We start from the raw sequence: 21338 nt of genomic DNA, 5'->3' as shown, positions 1-21338 counted from the left end.
TTGGAGAAGGCCCTGGGAGCTACTGAGAGGCCGAACAATAGCATTTGGTATTGATAGTGTTGATAGTTTAGCATGAATCTGAGGAATTTCTTGTGAGAAATCGTTGCTTTCTTAAGTACTTGTTCAGCCTGCGTAAGTCCAATATGGGCCTCCATCCTCCTGACTTTTTTGGCATGAGGAAGTATCTGGAGTAGAATCCCTTTCCCCTGTGATGTTCTGGAATGATTTCTATTGCTTCCATTTGTAGCAGTTTGTTATTTCTTGCTGTAACAGGGGCTTGCGAGAAGGGTCCTTGAACAGGGATGGGAATGGGGATTGGTTGGTGTAAATTTGATTAATGGGATTGCTAAGCCTTTGTCCAGGACTGCTAGGGCCCACATGTTCATTGTTATTACAGCCCAGGCGTCATAAAAAAGGTTGTAGGCTGACTCTGTAATTGCTGGCATGGAGAAACAACATTGATCAAAGGTTCAAAACGTCTGCCTGCCGTTAGTGGACTGGGGTGTGGTTTGCTGATATTGTGGCTGTCTCCACTTCGGTTGTCTCTGGTGGAGCCTCAGGTTGTAGGGTCTTTAGGGTGGATAAGATGCCGCCCTACCACGGGACGTACATATTCAGTTGGCCTTTTCCTTCTGTTGGGGGATGTACATACCCAGAATTTTGAGGGTTGCTCTTGAGTCTTTTAGAGAATAGAGTGAAATGTCAATATTGGCCGAGAATAGTTTCTGGCCCTCAAATGGAATGTTTTCAATGGTGTCTTGTACTTTTCTAGGGAAGCCTGACATATGGAGCCAAGAGACTATGAACATAACTACCAATGTGGCAAGAGACCTCAAAGTTGTGTCAGTCGTGTCATGGGAAACCTGGAGGGCCATTTTTGCTATCAAGATACCCTCATCAAATACCTTGTCCACTTGTAGTTTATCAATAAAAAGTCTCATCTTCTCAAAATGGTTGTACGTATATTTTGCAAGGAGAGCAGAGTAATTCGCAATTCTGATTAACAGGAACACAGAAGAGTATGATTTCCTGCTGAGGAGGTCTAGCCTTTTCCAATTTTTGTCGTACAGGGTCAACTTGAATTGTGTTTGTTTCCCCTTGTTATTTGCCACATCAACCAGCAGAGAGTTTGGGATGGGATGTGAAAAGAGAAACTTGACTCCTTTCGCTGGCACATAATATTTTCTATCCACCCTCTTAGATGTGGGTGGAATAGAAGCAGGAGTTTGCCATAGGATCTCAGCAGGATCAAGAATGGCTTTGTTAACTGTCAATTATATCTTGTCTGAAGGTGAAGCCTGTAATATGTCTGTCAGTTTTTATTACACATCTGAGATCTCAGCCAGAGAAATGTCAAGTGAGTCTGTGACCCTCTTGTATAGGTCCTGGAATGATCTGAAATCATCACCCATGGTAGGCAGGAGTGGCATAATAGACTCATCCAGGGAGGATGAAGAGATGTGAGGCGGAGACAACGTCTCGTCCTCCTGGGTCTCGTCCAGGTCCTCAATGACCTCCTGTATTATCTCAGATGCAGGTGGTGGAGGGAGGTTAGGAGCCACTTGTGGCTGTGGCATCACTGGAAGTAGTACCTGGGTCTTGACCATGCCCCATGCATCACATCCTTGCCATAGCTGTGGGAGTGGAATGGTGGGAGCCAAGGGAAAGGCTGCCACTTCTGTGTCTGGACAATCTGTTGCTGAGCCTGTGCCATTGGTTTAGGTGAAGAATGGCATGAAGAGAATGGTACATCTTGCTCATCCTCACTGTCGTTAGAGAAATGAGGTACCAAGCATGCAGAAGTGGCTAATCTGCTGTGCCCCACTGATGATGTTGCGTCAGTATCGAAGAGGGGTGTGCCTGGTACCAATGATACCACTAAATCTTGCTAAGTCACCAATGGTTTGGGTGGCAGGAAGACGGGCACCGATGGTGCCAAGGTCTGCATGCACTGCGGTACCAGGTCTTTGCATGATGGTTGGCTGTCTCTTGGTACACAGTCGGTACCAACTTCGTAGGAATTATCAAAGTTGGATCCGGTCGCCTCGTCACCATAGGTGTGATGGCATCCTGGGTGCCAACTTTATCAAGGCCTTCTATACCAAGGGCACAGATGTGGTATCTTTGTAGTTCTGCATGCAGACTACAGGGCATGCATCCTTAGATGAGTCTGCCCCTTCGGGTTTGTCCGTGCTGGACTTCCCTGGTACCTGTGCTTCCCCGGAGGCTTTAGCCCTGGATGAAGAGGGCTTGTGTTGCGGGGATGTCCTCTTTGTAGGTCTGTCAGCAGGAGGCAAAGAATGCTTTCTCTTCGCCATTTTTTTGGAGGGCTCATCCTGGTCTGATACCTGATCTGATACTGCCGTTGGAGATGTACGAAGCAGCGATGTAGTTGAAGGCGGTTCCAATGCTGGTCTTTCAGTCTTTTCCATAGAAAGCAGCTTAAGCTAGAGCTCTCTTGCTTTGAGCGACATGGCTGAGAGCTTCTTACAGAGATGGCAGGATTTTGTTGAATGGTCATCACCCAGGCATCTGATGCACTAGGCATGTGCATCTGAGATAGGAATGGACATCCTTCAGGTCAGGCATCTCTTGAAGCCTGGAGAACCTGGCATATCTAAACTCTAAGAACTATAGAATAAAAAAGGCGGTCTTTTGTTAAACTAACACAAATGGGAGGGGGAAGGGGACCGTGAATAACTTGCTAAAACTACTTAAACTCTACGCTAGTAACTAACAACTAATGCAAATCTATCAACTCTAGCTATTCTATCACAGAACACTGCTCTGTTCCGACAGAACCAGGAGCAGTTGAGAAGGAACTGAGGTGATGGTTGACAGCACGCATGTGTTGGCACTCGCTGCACGCACGCTGGTACCCAGGGGGAATACTGCTGCCAAAAAGTTCCACTTAGAAGCAGGCAGGCACTGATACACCTACAGTGGAGCACCCACAGGGACATTCCTCAAAGAAGAACATAACATTTATAGCCTTGCATTTCTGAAGAGAAAGATTTTATTTTTAAATTAACATCCTGATCCTTATTCTTTGTTTTGAAATCTGCTGTTTAGCCCCAAAACTGATACAGAAGAGGATGGGATTGGTCCTGCTTTGGGTAGGGGGCTGGACTTTATGACCTCCTGAGGTCTTTTCCAGCTCTATGATTCTATGACATTTAGATAGTCAGACCATCCCCAAATCTTGGGATTCATTTTCAGTGGGTTGGCTGAGGCAGAAGCAGGTAAAGGAGTAGGTTCCACATGGAAGGACTTCTACATCAAAGGGCTGCTACAAAGCCCCTGCCATAAGACAAATGCTCTTCTGTGAATCACAGACAAATGGATGCCAATGCATCATAAGGTAGTATCTACCTGCAATGAATTACTGAACATGTTGTGCACAGGAGGAAAAAACCCATACCTAACAATCTGTAAAATGGCATTTAAGGTGATCGCTACCTTATGAATGTTAATATTTTTACTCCAGCTTCCTGCCTATGCGTAGAACAGACTTGTCAGCACAGAAACCAGAAGCAGTCAATACAATCCATCTCTGGGAGAGGGAGCCCAGAGCTAACTCTCGCTCTCTCTCTGTACCCCAAACCAGCTGAGACTAGCTTACACACCTAGCAGCCCTGGTCCTAGCCCCTATTCTGGTCAATAGTTCTGCTTCCTAGGCAAAAAGGTGTCACTTAGTCTCAGGCCTTCCCTGCTCAGATTACGAAGGGCATCGGCCATTGTATACGGGGTTACTATAGGACAGTAGAACTTACATGCAACTTAATACGGCAAATAAAATCCCCACTTTGTCACATCTAAAACCATTCATTTTGTCAGCACAGAGCTTTACATTGATGCCGCAAACGAATGGTGGCTGAAATCAGGAGATTGCCAGTGTAGTCATGGGCAGTCAGTAATGTAGGTAAGGTAAGGCACAGCCTTCCTAAAACTGCCTACATGCCAGACTCCCTGAGGCTGGGGCCATCAGCAGGGAAGGCTAAGGCCGCAACATGGCAGCCCAGCTCAGCCCAGCCACTGGGAAGGGATGGGGTCGCGGCGCAGCAGCCCGGCTTCCCCCCACCCACCAGAGAAGGCTGGAGCTGTGATGCAGCTGCCCAGTTGCTGGGGAGGCATGGGGCTGCAGTGGGCCAACCTGGGTCTCCCTAGCTGCCAGGAAGAAATGGGGCCATAGCATGGTACCCAGCTTCCCCAGATACCAGGGAGGGCCAAAATGGGGACACAGCATGGCAGCCCCAGCTCTCCACGTGGCTAGGAAGAATTGAGCTGAGAGTGGGTGGAGCTTGGCTCCAGGAGCAGGGCCTCAGGAAAAAGGGGCGGACCTGGGGCTAGCCTTTCGCAGCTGGGCTTTTACCCACTATCCATGAGCGTAGACATGTCCTGTCTTCTTCTTAAAGAGCAGAGGCAACTGCTCACGAGGGACATACGAGTGGGATCACTGGCCATGTGACTGCTCCCCATGTGACTCGTTCCTGCGCCACTCCACTCTGCCACAGGTCCCACCCCTGCTTTGCTCTGCTCCTTTACACCCTGTACCCTCCCTGCCTGTGTTCCACCTCCATCTTGCCTCTTCCCCCAAATCCCCTCCCCCAGCAATGCAGCCCACGTGTGATGGTTTTGTCCCCCCTCACGCTTTATGAAACTGACTTATGGATACAAATATGCATAACTCAAAGATGCTTTGGACAAAATACCTCAGGTAACCTATCAATTTTAATGTCACAATCTGCTGGATCTGTATATCTTATTTTGGTGTATGTAACATTCCTATATATAAAGTTAGAAATTTGGAGCAGGGAAAGGTTTATGGTTTTTAAATGTGCAAATGGATGCCATCAAGGGTGTTTCCCTCAATGTCTGTGTGATCACCTATAAACAGCATCCTTTGTCCTTTATCTCAAAGCAAAGATTGGTCTTAGGAAGACATGTGACCACCCTAACTGGTAGGATCTGATCAGGTAATTTTTCCATGGAACTTGAGAATGTGAAACAAAGAATTCCTGCCTAAAAGGAAGGTGGGCCTGGATGTAAAATTGGTGGGCCACAGCTCACTCAGGCCCACCTTTGGCTAAATCCCTGGCTTGATATGAAACAATTTAGCCATTAGTAGCTTTTGTTTACTATACAGTTGAATCCTGTTTTGCTAAACAATAACAATCTGCAGTCATCCTGGGCTTTGAAAATCCCATCCCCAGGGAATCCTGTTTTATCTGATATGCAAAGAACTTTGGTGTTTAACCATGTAATTGTAGGGGTGAGCTTTCTTTCCTTGGGTAAACTTAACGAACAACAAAAAGTCTTGCAGCACAGCAGAGACCAACAGAAAATGTAGATGGTATCATGAGCTTTCGTGAGCACAACCCACTTCTTTAGATGACTGGACTTAAGAGATACCAGAGACAAATAAATAGCAGAGAAAGAGAGGGGATGGGTAGGGCAAGGGAAGGAAAAAAATACTGTCATTTAGAGTGGGTTCTAAGTACACAGAATATATGGAAAAATGCTGAAAATCATGTTTTTCCCTCTTGTCTGGTGACAAAAACTCTTCCAAATGGAGAGATCTACACAAGAGACTGGCTTTGCAGGAACATGGAAAAGCAGGCTTTGTACTGTGTACCCTATTTCATTTTTAACAGTAATACTTCAAATGCATCAGTACTGTCTGATAAATCCGGTTGGAGCATCAGTACAAGTTGGAGGAAGTTGAAAGATTGAATACCTGCACATGAAACTTCAGTATTGCATAAAGATACTATGTTATATGGAAGTCAGCTAGTAGAGCAGCACTAGCTGATAGTTTTCAGTTGAACTTACTCCTGAATGAAATACACAGAAACTGGTAACTGAAAAAACACCTTGAGCACATATTGAATGCCATTCTTTTTCTTTCTGAATGGGGATTAGCTTTGTTTGGTTCCAGTCAATGTATCAGTGACCCTACAAATGGAAACCTTCTTGGTATACTTAAGCTTCTTAGCAAGTATGACCCACTTTTATCAGGCCATGTTAAGCATGTCCGTGAATCACAAGACAGTGGAAAATGTATACAAGTCCATTATCTGTCTACCACAGGCCTGGGCAAAATATGGCCCGGAGGCCAGATCTGGCCCATCAAGCCACCAGATCCAGCCTGCAGATGTAGTAGGGAGCCCCAGACAGGCTCCCCTGCTTGCCCCACAACCCAGTACACCGATCAGAAAAGCAGCTGTGGGGCTGTTTCTCTCTAAAAACTGAGAGTCCAGATGGGAGGGGGGAAGGCTTCAGGCGTAACTCCCGCCCCCTGCACAATCCCATTGGCTGGCATCTGGCCTGACAATGACCCATGGCAGCTGCCTGTTTGAATAACAGGCAGCTCACAAAGCACTACACCTTCTTTCCCTCCTGTGCAGCCTGTGCAGGTGTGGGGCACGTAGGCAGGCTGGCTGAGAAAAGTTTTAAGCTCTGCAAGCCTCTGCAGACAGACAGGCTGGTTAGGCTGCTGGCTGGCAAGTATCCTGGCCACAGCCTGCCTCTGGCACCCCAGCCCCTCTCTTCCCCAATCCTCTGCCCCCTGACTCAACATATCCAAACCCTCTGGCCCCTCTTGTACCCATACCCCCTCCCAGATCTGGCACCCCTCTCCCCTGCCCCAGATCACAATCCTCTTCCACCCTAGGTTACAACCCAAACTCTTGCACCCCAGTCCCCTCCCCTAAGTCACAAACCAAACCTCTGCACCCCAGTCCCTTGCCCTAGGTCACCCCAGTCCCCTGCCCTAGGTCACATTCCAAAACCCTGCAGCACAGTAACATGCCCTAGGTCACAACTGCTTACTTCACTCAAACTCCCTCCCAGACCCCACTCTCCCTCCTGCACCCCAATCCTTTACCCCAAGGTCCCTTCTGTACCCAATCTCCATCCCAGACCCCGCATCTCCTCCATTAATATCATGTAAAAGTGCAGCCCTCAATCACTTTCCAAAATATCGGAGTGGCACCCCATCAAAACTTATTGCCCACCCCTGCTCTACCAGAATACAAAACGAGTTTACTGAACTGGGACATTTGTGAAAACAACAATTTTTGAAGAGATACAACACGCAAAGTATTTTTCAATTATTACTGACACAACTTTAGACTGTTCTCATAAAGAATAGACAATCTTGGTTGTTCGATATGTTAAAATTACAGGAAGTTCAAAGGTTTCAATTGAAGAATAATTCATTTTGTTCGATAATTTCACAAAAAAATGGAAAAGAAATCGCGGACTGTGTATTAGAAATTCTGGAAGGCTTCAAATTAAATTTTCAAGCCTATGACAATGTATCTAATATGCCTGGGAAGCACAATGGAGTACAAGCAGTCCTTCTTGAGTAAAATCCAAACTGTATTTTCTCCAGTGGTTGGCAACCACATACTAAATCTTGCTGGCACTGTCTGTGCTGAATCATGCAACGAAGTAATCACATACTTTTGGAACAATCCAGCAATTGTACAACCTCTTCAGAAGCAGCCCTTGAAAGTGGGAAATTCTGAAGCAGCATCTGCCTGTTTCCTTTAATGGCATGTTGATAATGAGATGGTGAGCACAAATTGATCGCATTAAACCAGTTGCACAGTGTTTGGACTACGTGAGAACGGCTTTAAGTGAGCTTGAATCTCTTACTCTCTGAGCTTAAGTCAATTAAGAAGTATACATCCAAATTTGAATGCATTTTAATGTCATCCACATGGATGAAGCTGCTAAAAATGATCCAAGAAACTAATCTTGTAATTGAAGGATGCAATACTACAGTAGATGTTGAGAGGAGTAACACTCTTAAAGATATTCAAAAGATTTGTAATCAATGGGACACAATCCCTTCTGAATCCAAATCAGTAGCACAGTATATTGACATTTCATCTGAGTTTTCCATTAATCACAGCCTAACATCTCAATCTGATGCAGAAAGGCACTGTTGAGTCTATGTGGTGTTTTGTTATTGACTCCATCAAATCTGGTCTCATACATCAATTTGAGTCACTGCAACAAATTTCTATCCTTTTTGGATTCCTTTGGGAGTTCAGAGAACTAAGTGATGGAGATCTATATTCAGCAGCTGAACAGTTTCAACTAAGGTACAACAATGAAATTTCAAGAGCTCTCTGAGACGAGGTCAACTTCCTGAAACGTATACATTCCATCAGCTTTAAATCGGACTGCAAGCCAAAAGAAATGCTTCAAGAAATAATCTTGGCCTATCAACTATATTTCCTAATATCACAATTGCATTACCTATTTTTGTCAGTCTCCCTGCATCAATGGCTTCAGGTGAATGCACATTTAACATGTTAAAACAAGTATTCTACAATGGGACAAGAGTGTTTGAATGGGCTCACAATACTTAACATTAACAGTGATGTTGCACATAAATTAGATTTTTCTTTTATCAATGAGTTTGCAAACAACAAAGCCAGAAAAGCATTCTAAAATGAAGGGTTATGCTTGCAGTGGAAACTCACAATTAAAGTTACATTTTTAATATACATGCTATTGGCATGATGACTTAACTGTTAATAAATAAATGTCTCCAGTATTCATTTTCATATATTCTTTTAGTGTTAGTATGACCCTGTGAATGAGAAGTTAGATATGTCAGAGGCCTGGGGCTGGGCTGAGGCCTCTAAACTCAAAGTGGCCTGGGCCTCTGTCATTCTCTGAGGGTACGTCTACACTACAACGTTAATTCGAACTAACTTAGTTCGAATTAGTTAATTCGAACTAAGCTAATTCGAACTAACGCATCTAGAACTAAAAACTAGTTCGAATTAGCGTTTTGCTAATTCGAACTAGCATGTCCACACTAAGTGGACCCTGAACCAGGCTTAAGGATGGCCGGAAGCAGTGCCGGCAGGGCATCAGAGGAGGACTTAGAGTGTGGAGATGCTGTCTCAGGCTAGCCGAGGGCTGTGCTTAAAGGGTCCCGACCCCCACCCCAGACAGACAGTTCTCAGGGTGCCCCGCTTGCAAAGCAGTCCTGGCTTGGATTGCCCGGAGTACCCACACTGGGCACATCACACCACTCGGCCATCAGCCCGGCTGCACTTGCCACAGGCTGCCATCCGGGGAGAGAGGGCAATTGGGGGGCTGCAGGAGAGCTTCCACCGCAAAAGCCCGCAGAGCCAGCCCAGTCCTCCCCATCGGGGGCGCGTACCCCATTCCTCCCTCACCTCCTTCCACTTACCCTTCCCTAGCCACTCTTCTTGATGTACAAAATAAAGGACAATTGTGTTCAAAAATGGAATCTGTCTTTATTGAACAAAACTGGGGGAGACTGGGAAAAGGAGGTGGAAGAGGGGAAGAGAGAGGCTGGGAGAGGGGAGGGCAACTAAAATGATCAGGGGTTGGGAACAGGTCCCATATGAAGAGAGGCTAAAGAGACTGGGACTTTTAAGCTTAGAAAAGAGGAGACGGAGGGGGGACAGGATATTGGTCTCTAAAAGCATGAGTGGGGTGGAGAGGGTGCATACAGAAAAGTTCTTCATTAGTTCCCATAAAGAAGGACTAGAGGACACCAAAGGAAAGGAATGGGTAGCAGGCTTCAAACTAGTAACAGAAAGTTGTTCTTCACAAAGCAAATAGTCAACCTGTGGAACTCCTTGCTGCAGGAGGCTGTGAAGGCTACAACTAGAACAGAGTTTAAAGGGAAGTGAGATCAAGTCATGGAGGTTGGGTCCATGGAGTGCTATTAGCCAGGGGATAGGAGTGGTGTCCCTGACCAAGGTTTGTGGAAGGCTGGAGAGGGATGGCACGAGACAAATGGCTTGGTCACTGTCTTCAGTCCATCCCCTCCAGGGTCCCTAGGGTTGGCCGCTGTCGGCAGACAGGCTACTGGGCTAGATGGACCTTTGGTCTGACCCAGGACGGCCATTGTAAGCTCAGGGCTCAGGGTCGGGGGTCTCAGTGGACCCCCTTGATTCTCTTGCACACCTGCTCCTGGGTGGCCAGGCTGGCAGCTCTCCTGCCCTAGACGGCCACTTTCCTGTGCCTAGTGGGGAGATCGTGGACGAGGTCCACGATGTCTGCAGTAGCCCAGGCGGGTGCCCACCTCTTGCGGTCCCGGGCAAGCTCCCGGGCCGCCAGCCTGGTCCCGGGAAGAGAGGGAGGGCTGGGGGGCATCGGGTGGGTGGCTTGATCTGTGCCAGGTGCAGGGTGTGCTGGCTGGGTGCTGGCAGGCTTGCACCTGGCACGGGCACCGTAGCCAGCCCGTGACCCTTTAACGGGTCCGGGGCCGGGAGGGGGGCAGAAGAGTTTCCCTGGTGTTGGCCAGAGTGGCCACCAGGGAAACCTGGGGAGGGCTAGCCTCCCACTAGTTCGAATTAAGGGGCTACACAGCCCTTAATTCGAACAGGAAGTTGGAACTAGGCTTAATCCTCGTGGAATGAGGATTACCTAGTTCGAACTAAGCGCTCCGTTAGTTCGAATTAAATTCGAACTAACGGAGCGCTAGTGTAGCATCTATGAAAGTTAGTTCGAACTAACGTCCGTTAGTTCGAACTAACTTTGTAGTGTAGACATACCCTGAGAGGGCCTGCATAGAGGATTGGGCTCAGTGCCCCCTGGAGTGGTGTGCACTGAATTCCTCCCCTCCCCAGCTCCTTCTTGCCACCACTGATGGTGTTTGGAACACGTTCTTCCAGCTTTAGCTGTAGTTACTCCCTCTATTCAACAATAAATTAGCTTAGTTTAAGTTAGTGTAAATAGTTGAGTTTAATTGTTCATTAGTCCTCTGTAGGGACTTATCCCAGGGACGGGGTATGTCCTGATCCCCTGGCTTTAAAACTTGTGCTGTGTGTCACAGGCCCATGCCAATTAGCGACTCACATGCTGACTGCCTCTGATGTCTCGAAGAATCACACATCTCCAGAAAGTGTAGCATCTCAGGTCTTTCAGCCCCAGAACAGTTAGAGATAGGGCCAGGTCTCTTAAAACCCTGCTAATGGAGTCGCTCTTTGCTTCATAGGATCATCTCTCCAATCTGGCTCCAAGCACCAGGCCTTTGGTACGGAGCACTCTCCCGGTGCCATCGGTGCAGCACCGGGCATCATCTGTTGCTCATTCTAAGACAGCAAAGAAGACAGGTAAGGGCAAGTCCCCCGCACCTTGCAAGAAAAAGCCCAAGAAGGCAAAGAAGGCCAACTGCCTTGCAGACTGTCCAAGGGATGACCATAGCAACCCTGCCTACTCTCCACTGCTGGTTCAGGACGTGTAAGTCCCTTCCATGCTGGAGGCTTTGCAGGCAGCACAGAAAGTACTAAAGATGCTGGAACCACTTTCTTCAGCATCAGCTGGATTCTGCCATAGGGGGAAGTCACCATTTGCTGCATTGTCAACTGATGCTCCCGATCTCCAGCATGCTCAGACAGGAGAGCCCTTTGTAGCCCCACTAGATTGATGAAGGATAGGCCAGGGCTGGATACCGTGGACACACACGCCACATGACCACCACTCGAAGAAGAAACATGCCCTCTGAGGGTAGATTGAAAGAACTGGGTTTGTTTTGTCTGGAAAACAGAAGACTGAGCAGGGACAGATAAAAGTTTTCAAGTATCTAAAAAGCTGTTACAGGAGGAGGATGTGATGGAGTGGGGATTGTATTTGCTTTATTATGTTGCATGTGAGTTCTACTATCCTATAGTAACCCTGTGTGTGTGTGCTCCAGTTTCCTGGGGCACTATGGCCAATGCCCTTTATAACCTGAGCCCAGGAGAGGGTATGGTCATGTGATGACTTTTGCCCAGGAAACAAGACAAAGACTGGAGGAGGGGCTTGGAGCAGGCGGGTAGGCATGTGAGTTAGGGTATGTCTAGACTACAGAGCTTTTCTGGGATACCAGAGGCTTCCCAGAAAAACTCTGCCACGTCCAAGGAATGTGTCCACTTTTCTGAAGAAAATGTCAGAAAAGCAGACGTGTTTTGTTGGCATCCCTGTAAACCTCGTTTCACAAGGAAGAAGGGATGTTCCAAAAGAGAGGTTTCTCGACATTTGGCCCCGTGTAGAGCCTCTTTCAGAAGAAAAGCAGAAAAAGATACACAAATTGTGTATCTTTTCCCGACTTTTCTTGGTAGTGTAGATATAGCCTCAGTCTCAGGTGGCTTGGGGTACAGCAGGGGGGTCAGGGGCCTATCTCTGAGCCCCCTCCCCAAGATGGATTGTACTTGACTACTTCTGGTTACTGTGCTGACAAGTCTGTTTGTGTCCCTGTTGACTAATAAACCTTCTGTTCTACCTGATGGATGAGAATCACGTCTAACTATGGATGGAGGTGCAGTACCCTGTGACTCATTCAACCTCAGCAATGTAGGGTGGAAAATTGTTCTTCTTAACCGCTGAGAACATGACAAGAAGCAATGGGCTTAAATTGCAACAAGGGAGGTTTAGATTGGACATTAAGAAAAACTTTCTATCATGGTGGTTAAGCACTAGAACAAATTGCCCAGGGACGTTGTGAAATCCTCCATCGTTGGAGATTTTAAAGAGTGGATTAGACAAACAAACTGTCAGATGATCTAAATGGTGCTTGGTCCTGTCATGAGTGCAGATGACTGGACTTGATGATCTCTCAAGTTTCCTTCTAGTTCTATGATTCTATTAATCTAAGATTGGAACTTCCTTGTGGGGCAGAAAACACATATTCTGTTTTGTACAGCACTAAGCAAACTGCCCACGCTAGAAGGAACAGAATGAACTCTACTGTCTCAGAGACACAGTTACTGACCTGGCAAGCACTTGCTGCTTGTCTACAGCCACTTGCACCTCCTCAGCAGCAACAGCCACTTCTGCTCCAGGAGTCTCTCTGGTCACACTCCCAATGTACTGGGCTATCTGAGGCTCAGCTGTGTCCTGAGGGCAAAAGACAACTAAAGACAGCTGTTCTGGAATCATGCAGCATGTGTATTAAGAGACATGATGAAGCAGGAAACTGTACCATTGTGGGGCTGCTCATGGACCATGGTAAGGCTATGTCTACACTGCAGGCTTCTTTTGGATCTTCTGAAAACATTTCTTCTGAAAGAGAGCATCCACACTGGCCAAGAGCATCAAAAAAGCGATCTGCTTTTTCGAAAGATATTATCCAGACTGACTGAATGCTCTCTCGCACAAAAGGCCACCTAGAACCACTTCAGGAAGGGCTTTAGGTCACCAGTTGCTTCCAAGTGCTGGTGCCGGAGCCTTGCAGGGACACTCGCTTAAAGGGACCCCCCGGACAGCCATTTTGCTGCTTCTGTGCATGCTTGCCTACCTCTTCAAGGGACAGCAAAGCTCTGGCAGTGTGTGCTGTGGTTGCTCGGCTTTTTTGGACTCCACAGCATTTTTCTTTGTGCCATGGAGCTGGAGCTGCCTCTGGGCATGCGATGGCCCCACATGGCCATGCTGTGGTTTCTGCAGCACTTTGTGCCAGCTGCCTTCCTGGTCCTGACCAAGCTTGAACCCGAGCTCATTCTTGGGACCCTTTCCCTGCATGCAGAAGCAACACCCTTGCAACCGCAACCGTCAGTGAAAAGGCACTTCTGGAGGTAAGACACCAGTTCCAACTGGTGGGACCTGCTGGTCATAAAGTGGTGGGGGGTGAATTGGGGAGTGGAGCGGAAGCCCCATCCCTGGGGGGTTGTGCCGCCCTGCCCTCAAAAAGCCCTGCTGCTGGGGATTTGGCCTCATAGAGGGTGGCTTCTGGGGTCTTTTGGGGAGGAGGGAAAAGATGGGGGTGAGCACCTTCCAAGGGCTCAGGCACCCCCTCTCTCATTCTCTGTTTTGTATGTTGGTTTGTCTCCTTCTGCAGGTTGTGAGGGCCATCAACTCCATCCAGATGCAGAGGGTCATCTGCTTAGGAGACCTGAACTCCATCCTGGCTGGATTTGCTGCCCTGTGGTTCCTGAACTGTGGCGGAGCGATTGATAGGACCCACATGCCAATCCGCGCATCTCAACATAGAGTGGCTCAGTACATCAATTGCAAGGGCTACTTTTCTATGGGACTGCAGGCCCTGGTCGACCACCGTGAACAGTTCACGGACATTTTTGTTGAGTGGTCGGGCAAGGCACATGATGCCCATATTTTTCGGAACTTCAGCCTCTACGGGAAGCTGGAGGCAGGCACATTCTTCCCCCACTGGGATTTTGTGGTTGGGGATGTGCAGATGCCATTGTGCACTGTGAGGTATGCGGCCTACTCCCTAATGCCATGGCTAATGAAGCCTTATACCGGCCACCTGGACCCCAGCAGGGACTAATTTAATGCCCACTTGAACCAGGCCAGGATTCAGGTCGTGTGTGCCTGGACAACATCCCCGAGGTAGTGTCAGCATGTTGTGTCCTCCACAACATTGTGGAGAGAAAAGGGGAGGCCTTCCTCCCTGGGGGGAAGAGGGGAGGGATAGAAAGCCTAATTCGAACTACCTACTCCGTGCCGCATGTAGCCGCGGGCACAGAGTTCGAACTACCGGGGATTTAAAAATGGCGGCACCCGGCAAGATGCAAATGAAGCCCGGGATATTTAAATCCCGGGCTTCATTTGCAACTTCGATTGACTACATTAACCACCCTAGTTTGAACTAGGGTGGTAGTGTAGACATACCCTAATTACTTTGGATGGAGTGGCCACCAGGTCATGTGTTATTTCCTGAAGGCCTCTTCTTTTGAAAGAAAACCCTCTTCTCTGTCCACGCATGCCTTTTTCCGAAAGAGCTTTTTCGGAAAAAGGCTTCTTCCTCATAGAAAGAGGTTTATCAACGTCAGAAAAATCCCTCCAGTCTTTTGATTATTTTTCAAAAGAACATAATTGCAGTGTGGATGTAATTCAAGATTTTTTTGGAAAAATGGCTGTTTTTCTGAAAAAACTCTGTAGTGTAGACATAGCCTAAGGAAGAAGAAGTTACTCACCGTGTGCAGTAACCAGGGTTCTTTGAGATGTGTGTGCTTATGGGTGCTCCACTCATGTCTAGGTGCATTGTTGTGCTGCCGATCGGAGGTTTTTGGTGAGCAGTGCCCCTCGTGCTGCACCTATGCACCTAGCATCTTGCGCCCCTGCTCCATTCAGGTGACTCAGTAGCAATACCCGCCAGATGGTAGTGGGCATTGGAGTCATTTATATAGAGCAAGGAAGGACTGCATCTGCTAGAGATGTGGAGGGCATTGGCCTCTTCTGCAGGGCATAATGCCGTGCGAAAGAGTGATGGGAGGACGATGTGGCTGCTCTACAGATGTCCCCTAAAGGTACGTTGTTTAGGAAGGCCGTTGTTGTGGCCATCACATGGGTAGAGTGAGCCATGATAGTCTATTGTGGCTGCTTGCCATAAAGTTCATAAACTGTACAAATGCATCCGGCAATCCATTTGGATAGAAGTTGTGCGGAGACAGCTGTTCCTGTATGTGGTCCAGACCACGCTACAAAGAGTTTGTCTGATTTCCTGGTTGCCTTAGTTCTCTCCAGGCAGAACGCAATCGCCCGCCCTGCATCTAACATGTGGAGTATGGCTTCCTTGGAGGAGGTATGAGATTTAGGAAAATAAGCAGGTAAATGAATAGGTTCATTTAAGTGGAAGTTGGATATGACCTTCGGGAAGAACTTAGGGTGGGGCCTGAGTATCACTTTATCCCTGGTAAAGGTGGTGAAAGGTGGATCTGCCATGAGGGCTGCAATTTCACCTACCCATCTTGCTGATGTTATTGCCAGTATGAAGGCCACCTTCATAGATACATATTGTGGTGGTGTAGTGGGTAGTAACTCGAAGGGTGACCTGGTGAGTGTGTTGAGGACCAAGTTCAGGTCCCACGGTGGCACCAGGTGGCACAGGTTTGGGTGTGTTTTCTGCAGGCCTGTAAGAAACCTTTTCACCATTGGATATGCAAAGAGAGAGTAGTCGTCCACAGGTTCGTGGAACACCGGGACCGCCACCAGGTGGACCTGGATAGAGCTGATGGAGAGACCCATGTCACTGAGGTCCATGAGATACTATAGCACGGTACTGGGAACAGTATTGGGATGTAAATTGCATGTCGTGAATGATTGTTCAAAGGGTGCCCTTCTCGAGGAGGGCCATCAACTGTTCAGTAGGATGTGTCTGACCCTGTCTGAACAGGTAAGTTCTTCATTCCAGAAGCATGGAGAAGCCATGCCGTGAGTTTCAAGGTTTTGATGTTCAGATGCATGTCCTGCCATGGTGCTGCATCAGGAGGTTCGGCACAGCGGGAGGGGAACGGGTTGGTCTATTGACAGGTAGTGTAGGTAAAGGAAACAGGGTTGTCTCGGCCAGGCGGGGGCTATTCAAATTACTGTGGCCTGGTCGAATTGGATCTTGTTGATCACCCTGGGGAGAAGAGGGATTGGTGGAAAAGCGTAGAGTAGGGGAGCCGTCCAGCGCATGGTGAAGGCATCCCCCTCTGACCTCTTGCCCAATTCTGCACGGGAGCTGTCATAACCATGAGGGATGGCCAGCAGCCGGGGGACTAAGGGGTTAACTTAGCCAGGTATCTGGTCAGCCAATGGTAAGGCAGGTAGGGATTTCAAACTGGGACAAAGGAATTTTAAGTGGGGCCCACAAAAGCACCTCAAAACCATATCTCTTCAGGCTTAGGTACAAAAACTCCCCCAAAATCCTAATACCTGGACTCTGGAGTATAAAAACCACAGCCAGCACCCCAAGAAAACCGCTGCCAGCACCCCAAGAAAACTGCTGCCAACCTTCCAAGAAAAACAAGGGAAGAGATCACTTGGGAAATCTCCTCCCTAAAAACTTCAGGGATACCTCAAGCTCTTTTCCCCAAAGAGCTTGAAAAAGAAAAAAGAAAATACAAGCTGCAGTCTGTGGTAGCTGTCCCCTGGTCAGAGGCAAGCAGATATCCACAGACAGATTTTCCAGGACACAGAAATGAACCAATACCAGGTTAATTAAAAAAAGAAAACAAACTTTTATTATCAAAACAAAACCATAGTTGCCCACAATATAACGTGGCTAGATGAAAAGAGCCACCAATTAATCTAGATATTCAGGGGAATCCCCTGGGCTCAGGACTTAGTTACAAAAGAGAGGAAAAACCACTTTTAGCAACACAGACATCATTTCCACAGTCTCAAACCAGAAAAATAATAAAACCTGACGGATGATCTAACTTTGCCCTACTTATACATTTTGAGGAGACTTTTATTGGAGGGAGACAGGCCTTCCCATCTCCTTGTTACTTGGAAGAAACTGCTCTGACTCAGACGAAGGGGGAAAAAGTTAAAAATCCCTTTGTCCCAGTTTGAAATCTCTACCTGCCTTACCATTGGCTGACCAGATACCTGACTAGGTTAACCCCTTAGTTCCCAGGCTGCTGGCCATCTCTCATGGTTATGACAGGAGCAGAACTTGTGGCATGTGCGGTTGAGTGGTGTTGCAAAAAGGTCTATAGTTGGAAAACCCCATTTGCAGAAAACGGAGAGGAGAATATTGGTATTGATCTCCCACTCGTGTTGGTCTGAGAAGCATCTGCTCAGCTTGTCGGCCCTCATATTCTGCTATCCCGGTATATATGTGGCGGGTTGGAGTTATTTGATTCCTGATACACCAGTTCCAAAATCTGATTGCTTTGGCACATAGTGAGTGTGATTGGGCACTCCCCTGTCAGTTGACATAGAACATAGAGGGTGTGTTATCCATGAGGACACGAATGGTCCTGCCCTTTATTAGAGAAAGAAAACGGGCGCATGCATTGTGAATGGCCCTGAGTTTCAGGATGTTGATATGGAAGTGTCTTTCCCATTGGAACCATGTGCTCTGTATTGACTTCGCACCACAATGGGCACCCCAACTCATAAGTGTCTGTCGTTATAGTTACTAATGGATCTGGGCGGTGGAAGGGTATACCGGCAAGTATGTTGGTTGGAGAAGTCCACCAGTCAAGAGATTGCAGTATGGGTGGAGGAAGCGTGAGGTGCTTCACGAGGCTGTGTCGGATTGGGATATAGGTAGTTGTGAGCCAATTCTGTAGGCAGCACATGTGTAGCCTCGCGAATAGGACCATGAAGGTTGTGGCCGCCATGCGCTCCAATAATTGGAGGCAGGTCCAGACTTCGGAAAAAGGCGTCTGCTTGACTCCCCAAATGAGGTCACAGGTTGCCTTAAATCTTTTTGATGGCAGGTAGGCACTTGCTGATACTGGGTCTAGGAGTGCCCTGATAAATTCTATCTTTGTGTGGGCTGTATGGTGGACTTTTGTATATTGATAAGCAGGCCAAGACAGAAAAAACATTCTCTGGTAGCGGTTGTCATAGTTATATTTTGTTGACGAGTGAAGCCCTTGATAAGACAGTCTTTGAGGTAAGGGAAGATGATAACATACTGTCTTCTGAGGAAGGCTGTGACTACAGCTAGCATCTTGGAGAACACTTGAGGGGCTGTAAAGATACCAAAGGGGAGTACCCTGTACTGGTAATGGTCTTGACCTACAATGAATCTGAGAAACCTCTTGTGGGCCAGGTGTATGGTTACATGAAAATATGCATCTTGGAGGTTGAGGGCTGAGAATCAGTCCTCTTTGTCCAGTGCAGGTATGATAGTTGCCAGGGTTGCCATCCTGAATTTTGCGTTGAGGATGAACTTGTTGAGTTTCCTGAGATCCAGGATTGGTCTCCATCTCCATCTTTTTGGCTGTTGGGAGATAGTTGGAGTAGAACCCTCTTCCTCGATATTCTGCAGGAATGGGTTCTATTGCCCCTAGGGTGAGCAACTTTTGCATCTCTGCTTGTAATATGGGCTCGTGAGATGGGTCCCTGAAGAGGGACGGGGTAGGGGATTGGGTAGGGGGCATGGATGTGAAGGGGATTGTATAACCTGATTTGATAATTTCCAGGACCCATTTGTCTGTAGTGATTTGGGCCCACTGTTGGTTTCAGGTGGTGATGAAAGGTGGCACTGGAATGCACTGGAACTGTGGGGTGGTCGCCCCAACCACGACTTCAAATTTGTTGCTTGTATGAGGTCAATTGAGTGGAGGGCTGATTTTGCTGCGTCCTCCTCCTGTTCAGGCGTTGCTTAGGCCTGTTGTCATATGGCTTTTGGTTTTGCCTGTAATAATTATAATTATAGTCCCTTGGCCTTTGGTATGTGGGGTACTTGCGTTTCTTACTAGGTAGGGTGTACACCTCCAAAGTGAGGAGTGTGGTCCGAGAGTCCTTCCTTGAGTGTAGGACCTCATCTGTCTTAGTGGCAAATAGCTGTTTTCTATTAAAGGGGAGGATTTCCACCTTCGATTGCAATTCTTTTGGGACCTCTGATGACTGTAGCCACGAGGCCCTATGCATTACGATGGCTGTGGCAGTGGCTCTAGCCACAGTGGCAGCAACAACCCTCCTTAATGATGGACTGAAGGTGCGGTCTCTTAATGTCAGGATGGTCCTGCAGCAGGTCCTGTAGTTTGGCATAGTTGGCATGATGGTAGTTGGTCAGGAGGGCTGTATAATTTGACATCCTGAATTGGAGGGTGGCAAAAGAGTACACTTTGTAGCCAAAGATATCAAGCAGCTTATGCTCTTTGTTGTGGGGTATAGACTTAAATTGTGGGTTCTTAGCCTTATGATTAACTGAATCTAAAACCAGTGAGTTTGGCTGGGGATGTGTGAAGAGGAAGTCCATATCCTTTTGCAGGGACAAAATATTTTCTATCCACCCAGCGGTTTGTGGGGGAGATAGATGCTGGATTTTGCCACAGAATGTCTGATGGCACCAGGATAGCTTCATTGATGGGTAGGACTATCTTTGAGGATGCCATGGGTTGTAGTATTGTCAGTAATTTGTATTGTTTGGCTTGTACCTGTTGGAGTGTAATGTCTTGTGACTGAATAATTCTTGAAATTGTTTTAAATCATCTGCCAGTGGAGAGGGCGATATTTGAAAGACTGCTCAGTCTAGTCTAGTGGATCTGGGGTCGTGTGAGGAACCCTCCAAGACTGAATGAGGTAAGTTATCGTTATCATTGGAACCCGCTTATGACATTACTGAGGGCGGGTGAGACAGTAAGGAATGCACAGATATGGTTGGGGAGTGCACAGAAGTGTATTGTTGTGCTTTAGGCACTGTATCTCGAGTAATAGCCATGGGAGAAAGGTGGCCTTTACCCTTGCCATGGTTTCCAGAGGGCCCATTGAGTCTGGAACTCTTGTGGGGGATACATCCGTGGTTGGTTGGACCACATGGGGTGGTGTTGTAGGGAATGATCCCGATATAAATTCCAGGAGGCCATTAACCTGGACGGAGATGAATGGCATGATGAAAATCTGCTCCTATACCTGCTGCCATAATCAGTTCTTGGTGAAAGCAGCGTAGGAGAGTGGGGAACCCTTTCTGGAATATAAGTGTGCCCCTGGGTATGAAAGACCACTGAGGAGCATGGTGAGCAAGATCCTGATGTGAGCAGTGTGCCTGCCTGAGGAGATTTTTGTAAGTGCTGCATCTTGTGCAGTGCTTTTTTATGCTGAAGTACCAGAACGTAATCAAGTTCGGTCTAACCAGTTTGTTCAGGCACCGTAGAGGCACTTGTAGGAGCTGGTGGTGGTGGCATATGCGGCTTTGTGGGTGCTGCTGCCTTAGCAGCACCGACTGGTGTGGTGCGCTTAGGTTCTGACTCAGCTCTCCTGGCTAGTTCAGACTTGCATTGCCAGAGACTGGTGGCACCGGGGAACAAGAGGCTCTGGGCATGAGCATGCCGGGGAAGCCTATGAGTCTTGTGAGCCTTTGCAGAGTGGTGAAGCAGCCCTGTCAGCAGGCTTCTGCTGTCCCCGTATGTCCTCAGGTTTGTCCTGCGTATGTTGTAGGACCTTCTCCCAGAGGAGGTTTTTAAGCCGCATTTTGTAGTCTTTTCTGGCTCTGGCTGTCATGTTCTGACAGTGAGGGCTCTTGTGTGCTGCATGAGACTCTCCCAGGTATTTAACACATGAGGCCTGGCCACCAGAAATAGGCACTGAGTCTCGGCATGAGTTGCATCTTTTAAAGCCGGGGGAACCCGGCATGTAGAAGAAGAAAAGCCGCGCGGTGGTGCTTGCTTTTTTTTAACACTATACGTTAAAGCTAACTATAATTGACTAAATTATGAGGAAAAGGTTTTTCTTGTTTTTCTGCTGGGAAGAAGAGCACTGTTCTGACTCTGTCTTCAGCCAAGGATGGTAGAAAATGAACTGACGGGGCTCATGCTGCGCACGCACTCGATGAACGGCAGGGGTGCAAGATGCTGGGTGCGTAGGTGTGGCGCAAGGGGCACTGCTCACCAAAAACCTCTGATCGGCAGTGCAAAGACACACTGATACCCAGTGCCAAAACCAGATTCCAA

The 21338-nt window shown here is 47.7% G+C and overlaps 1 protein-coding gene across 13 annotated transcripts in view; it reads right to left on the bottom strand.

Annotated features, from left to right (window-relative positions):
* Nucleotides 1–21338, bottom strand: part of KIF17 (kinesin family member 17) — a 196009-nt gene that overhangs the window by 62640 nt on the left and 112031 nt on the right. For all 13 annotated transcript variants that reach the window (XR_012897338.1, XM_075906586.1, XM_075906580.1 and 10 more), the window contains one exon: nucleotides 12755–12879. Coding sequence is in view for 12 of the 13 variants with exons in the window: in XM_075906586.1 (XP_075762701.1) it covers nucleotides 12755–12879 (125 nt within the window). In the remaining variant the exon portion in view is untranslated. The remainder of the gene's footprint in view (nucleotides 1–12754; nucleotides 12880–21338) is intronic.

This window comes from Pelodiscus sinensis, chromosome 23 (genome assembly GCF_049634645.1).
Source record: "Pelodiscus sinensis isolate JC-2024 chromosome 23, ASM4963464v1, whole genome shotgun sequence".
Lineage (NCBI taxonomy): Eukaryota > Metazoa > Chordata > Testudines > Trionychidae > Pelodiscus > Pelodiscus sinensis.
The sequence above is the reverse complement of the archived record's forward strand: the minus strand, read 5'-3'. Positions and strand labels throughout refer to the sequence as shown.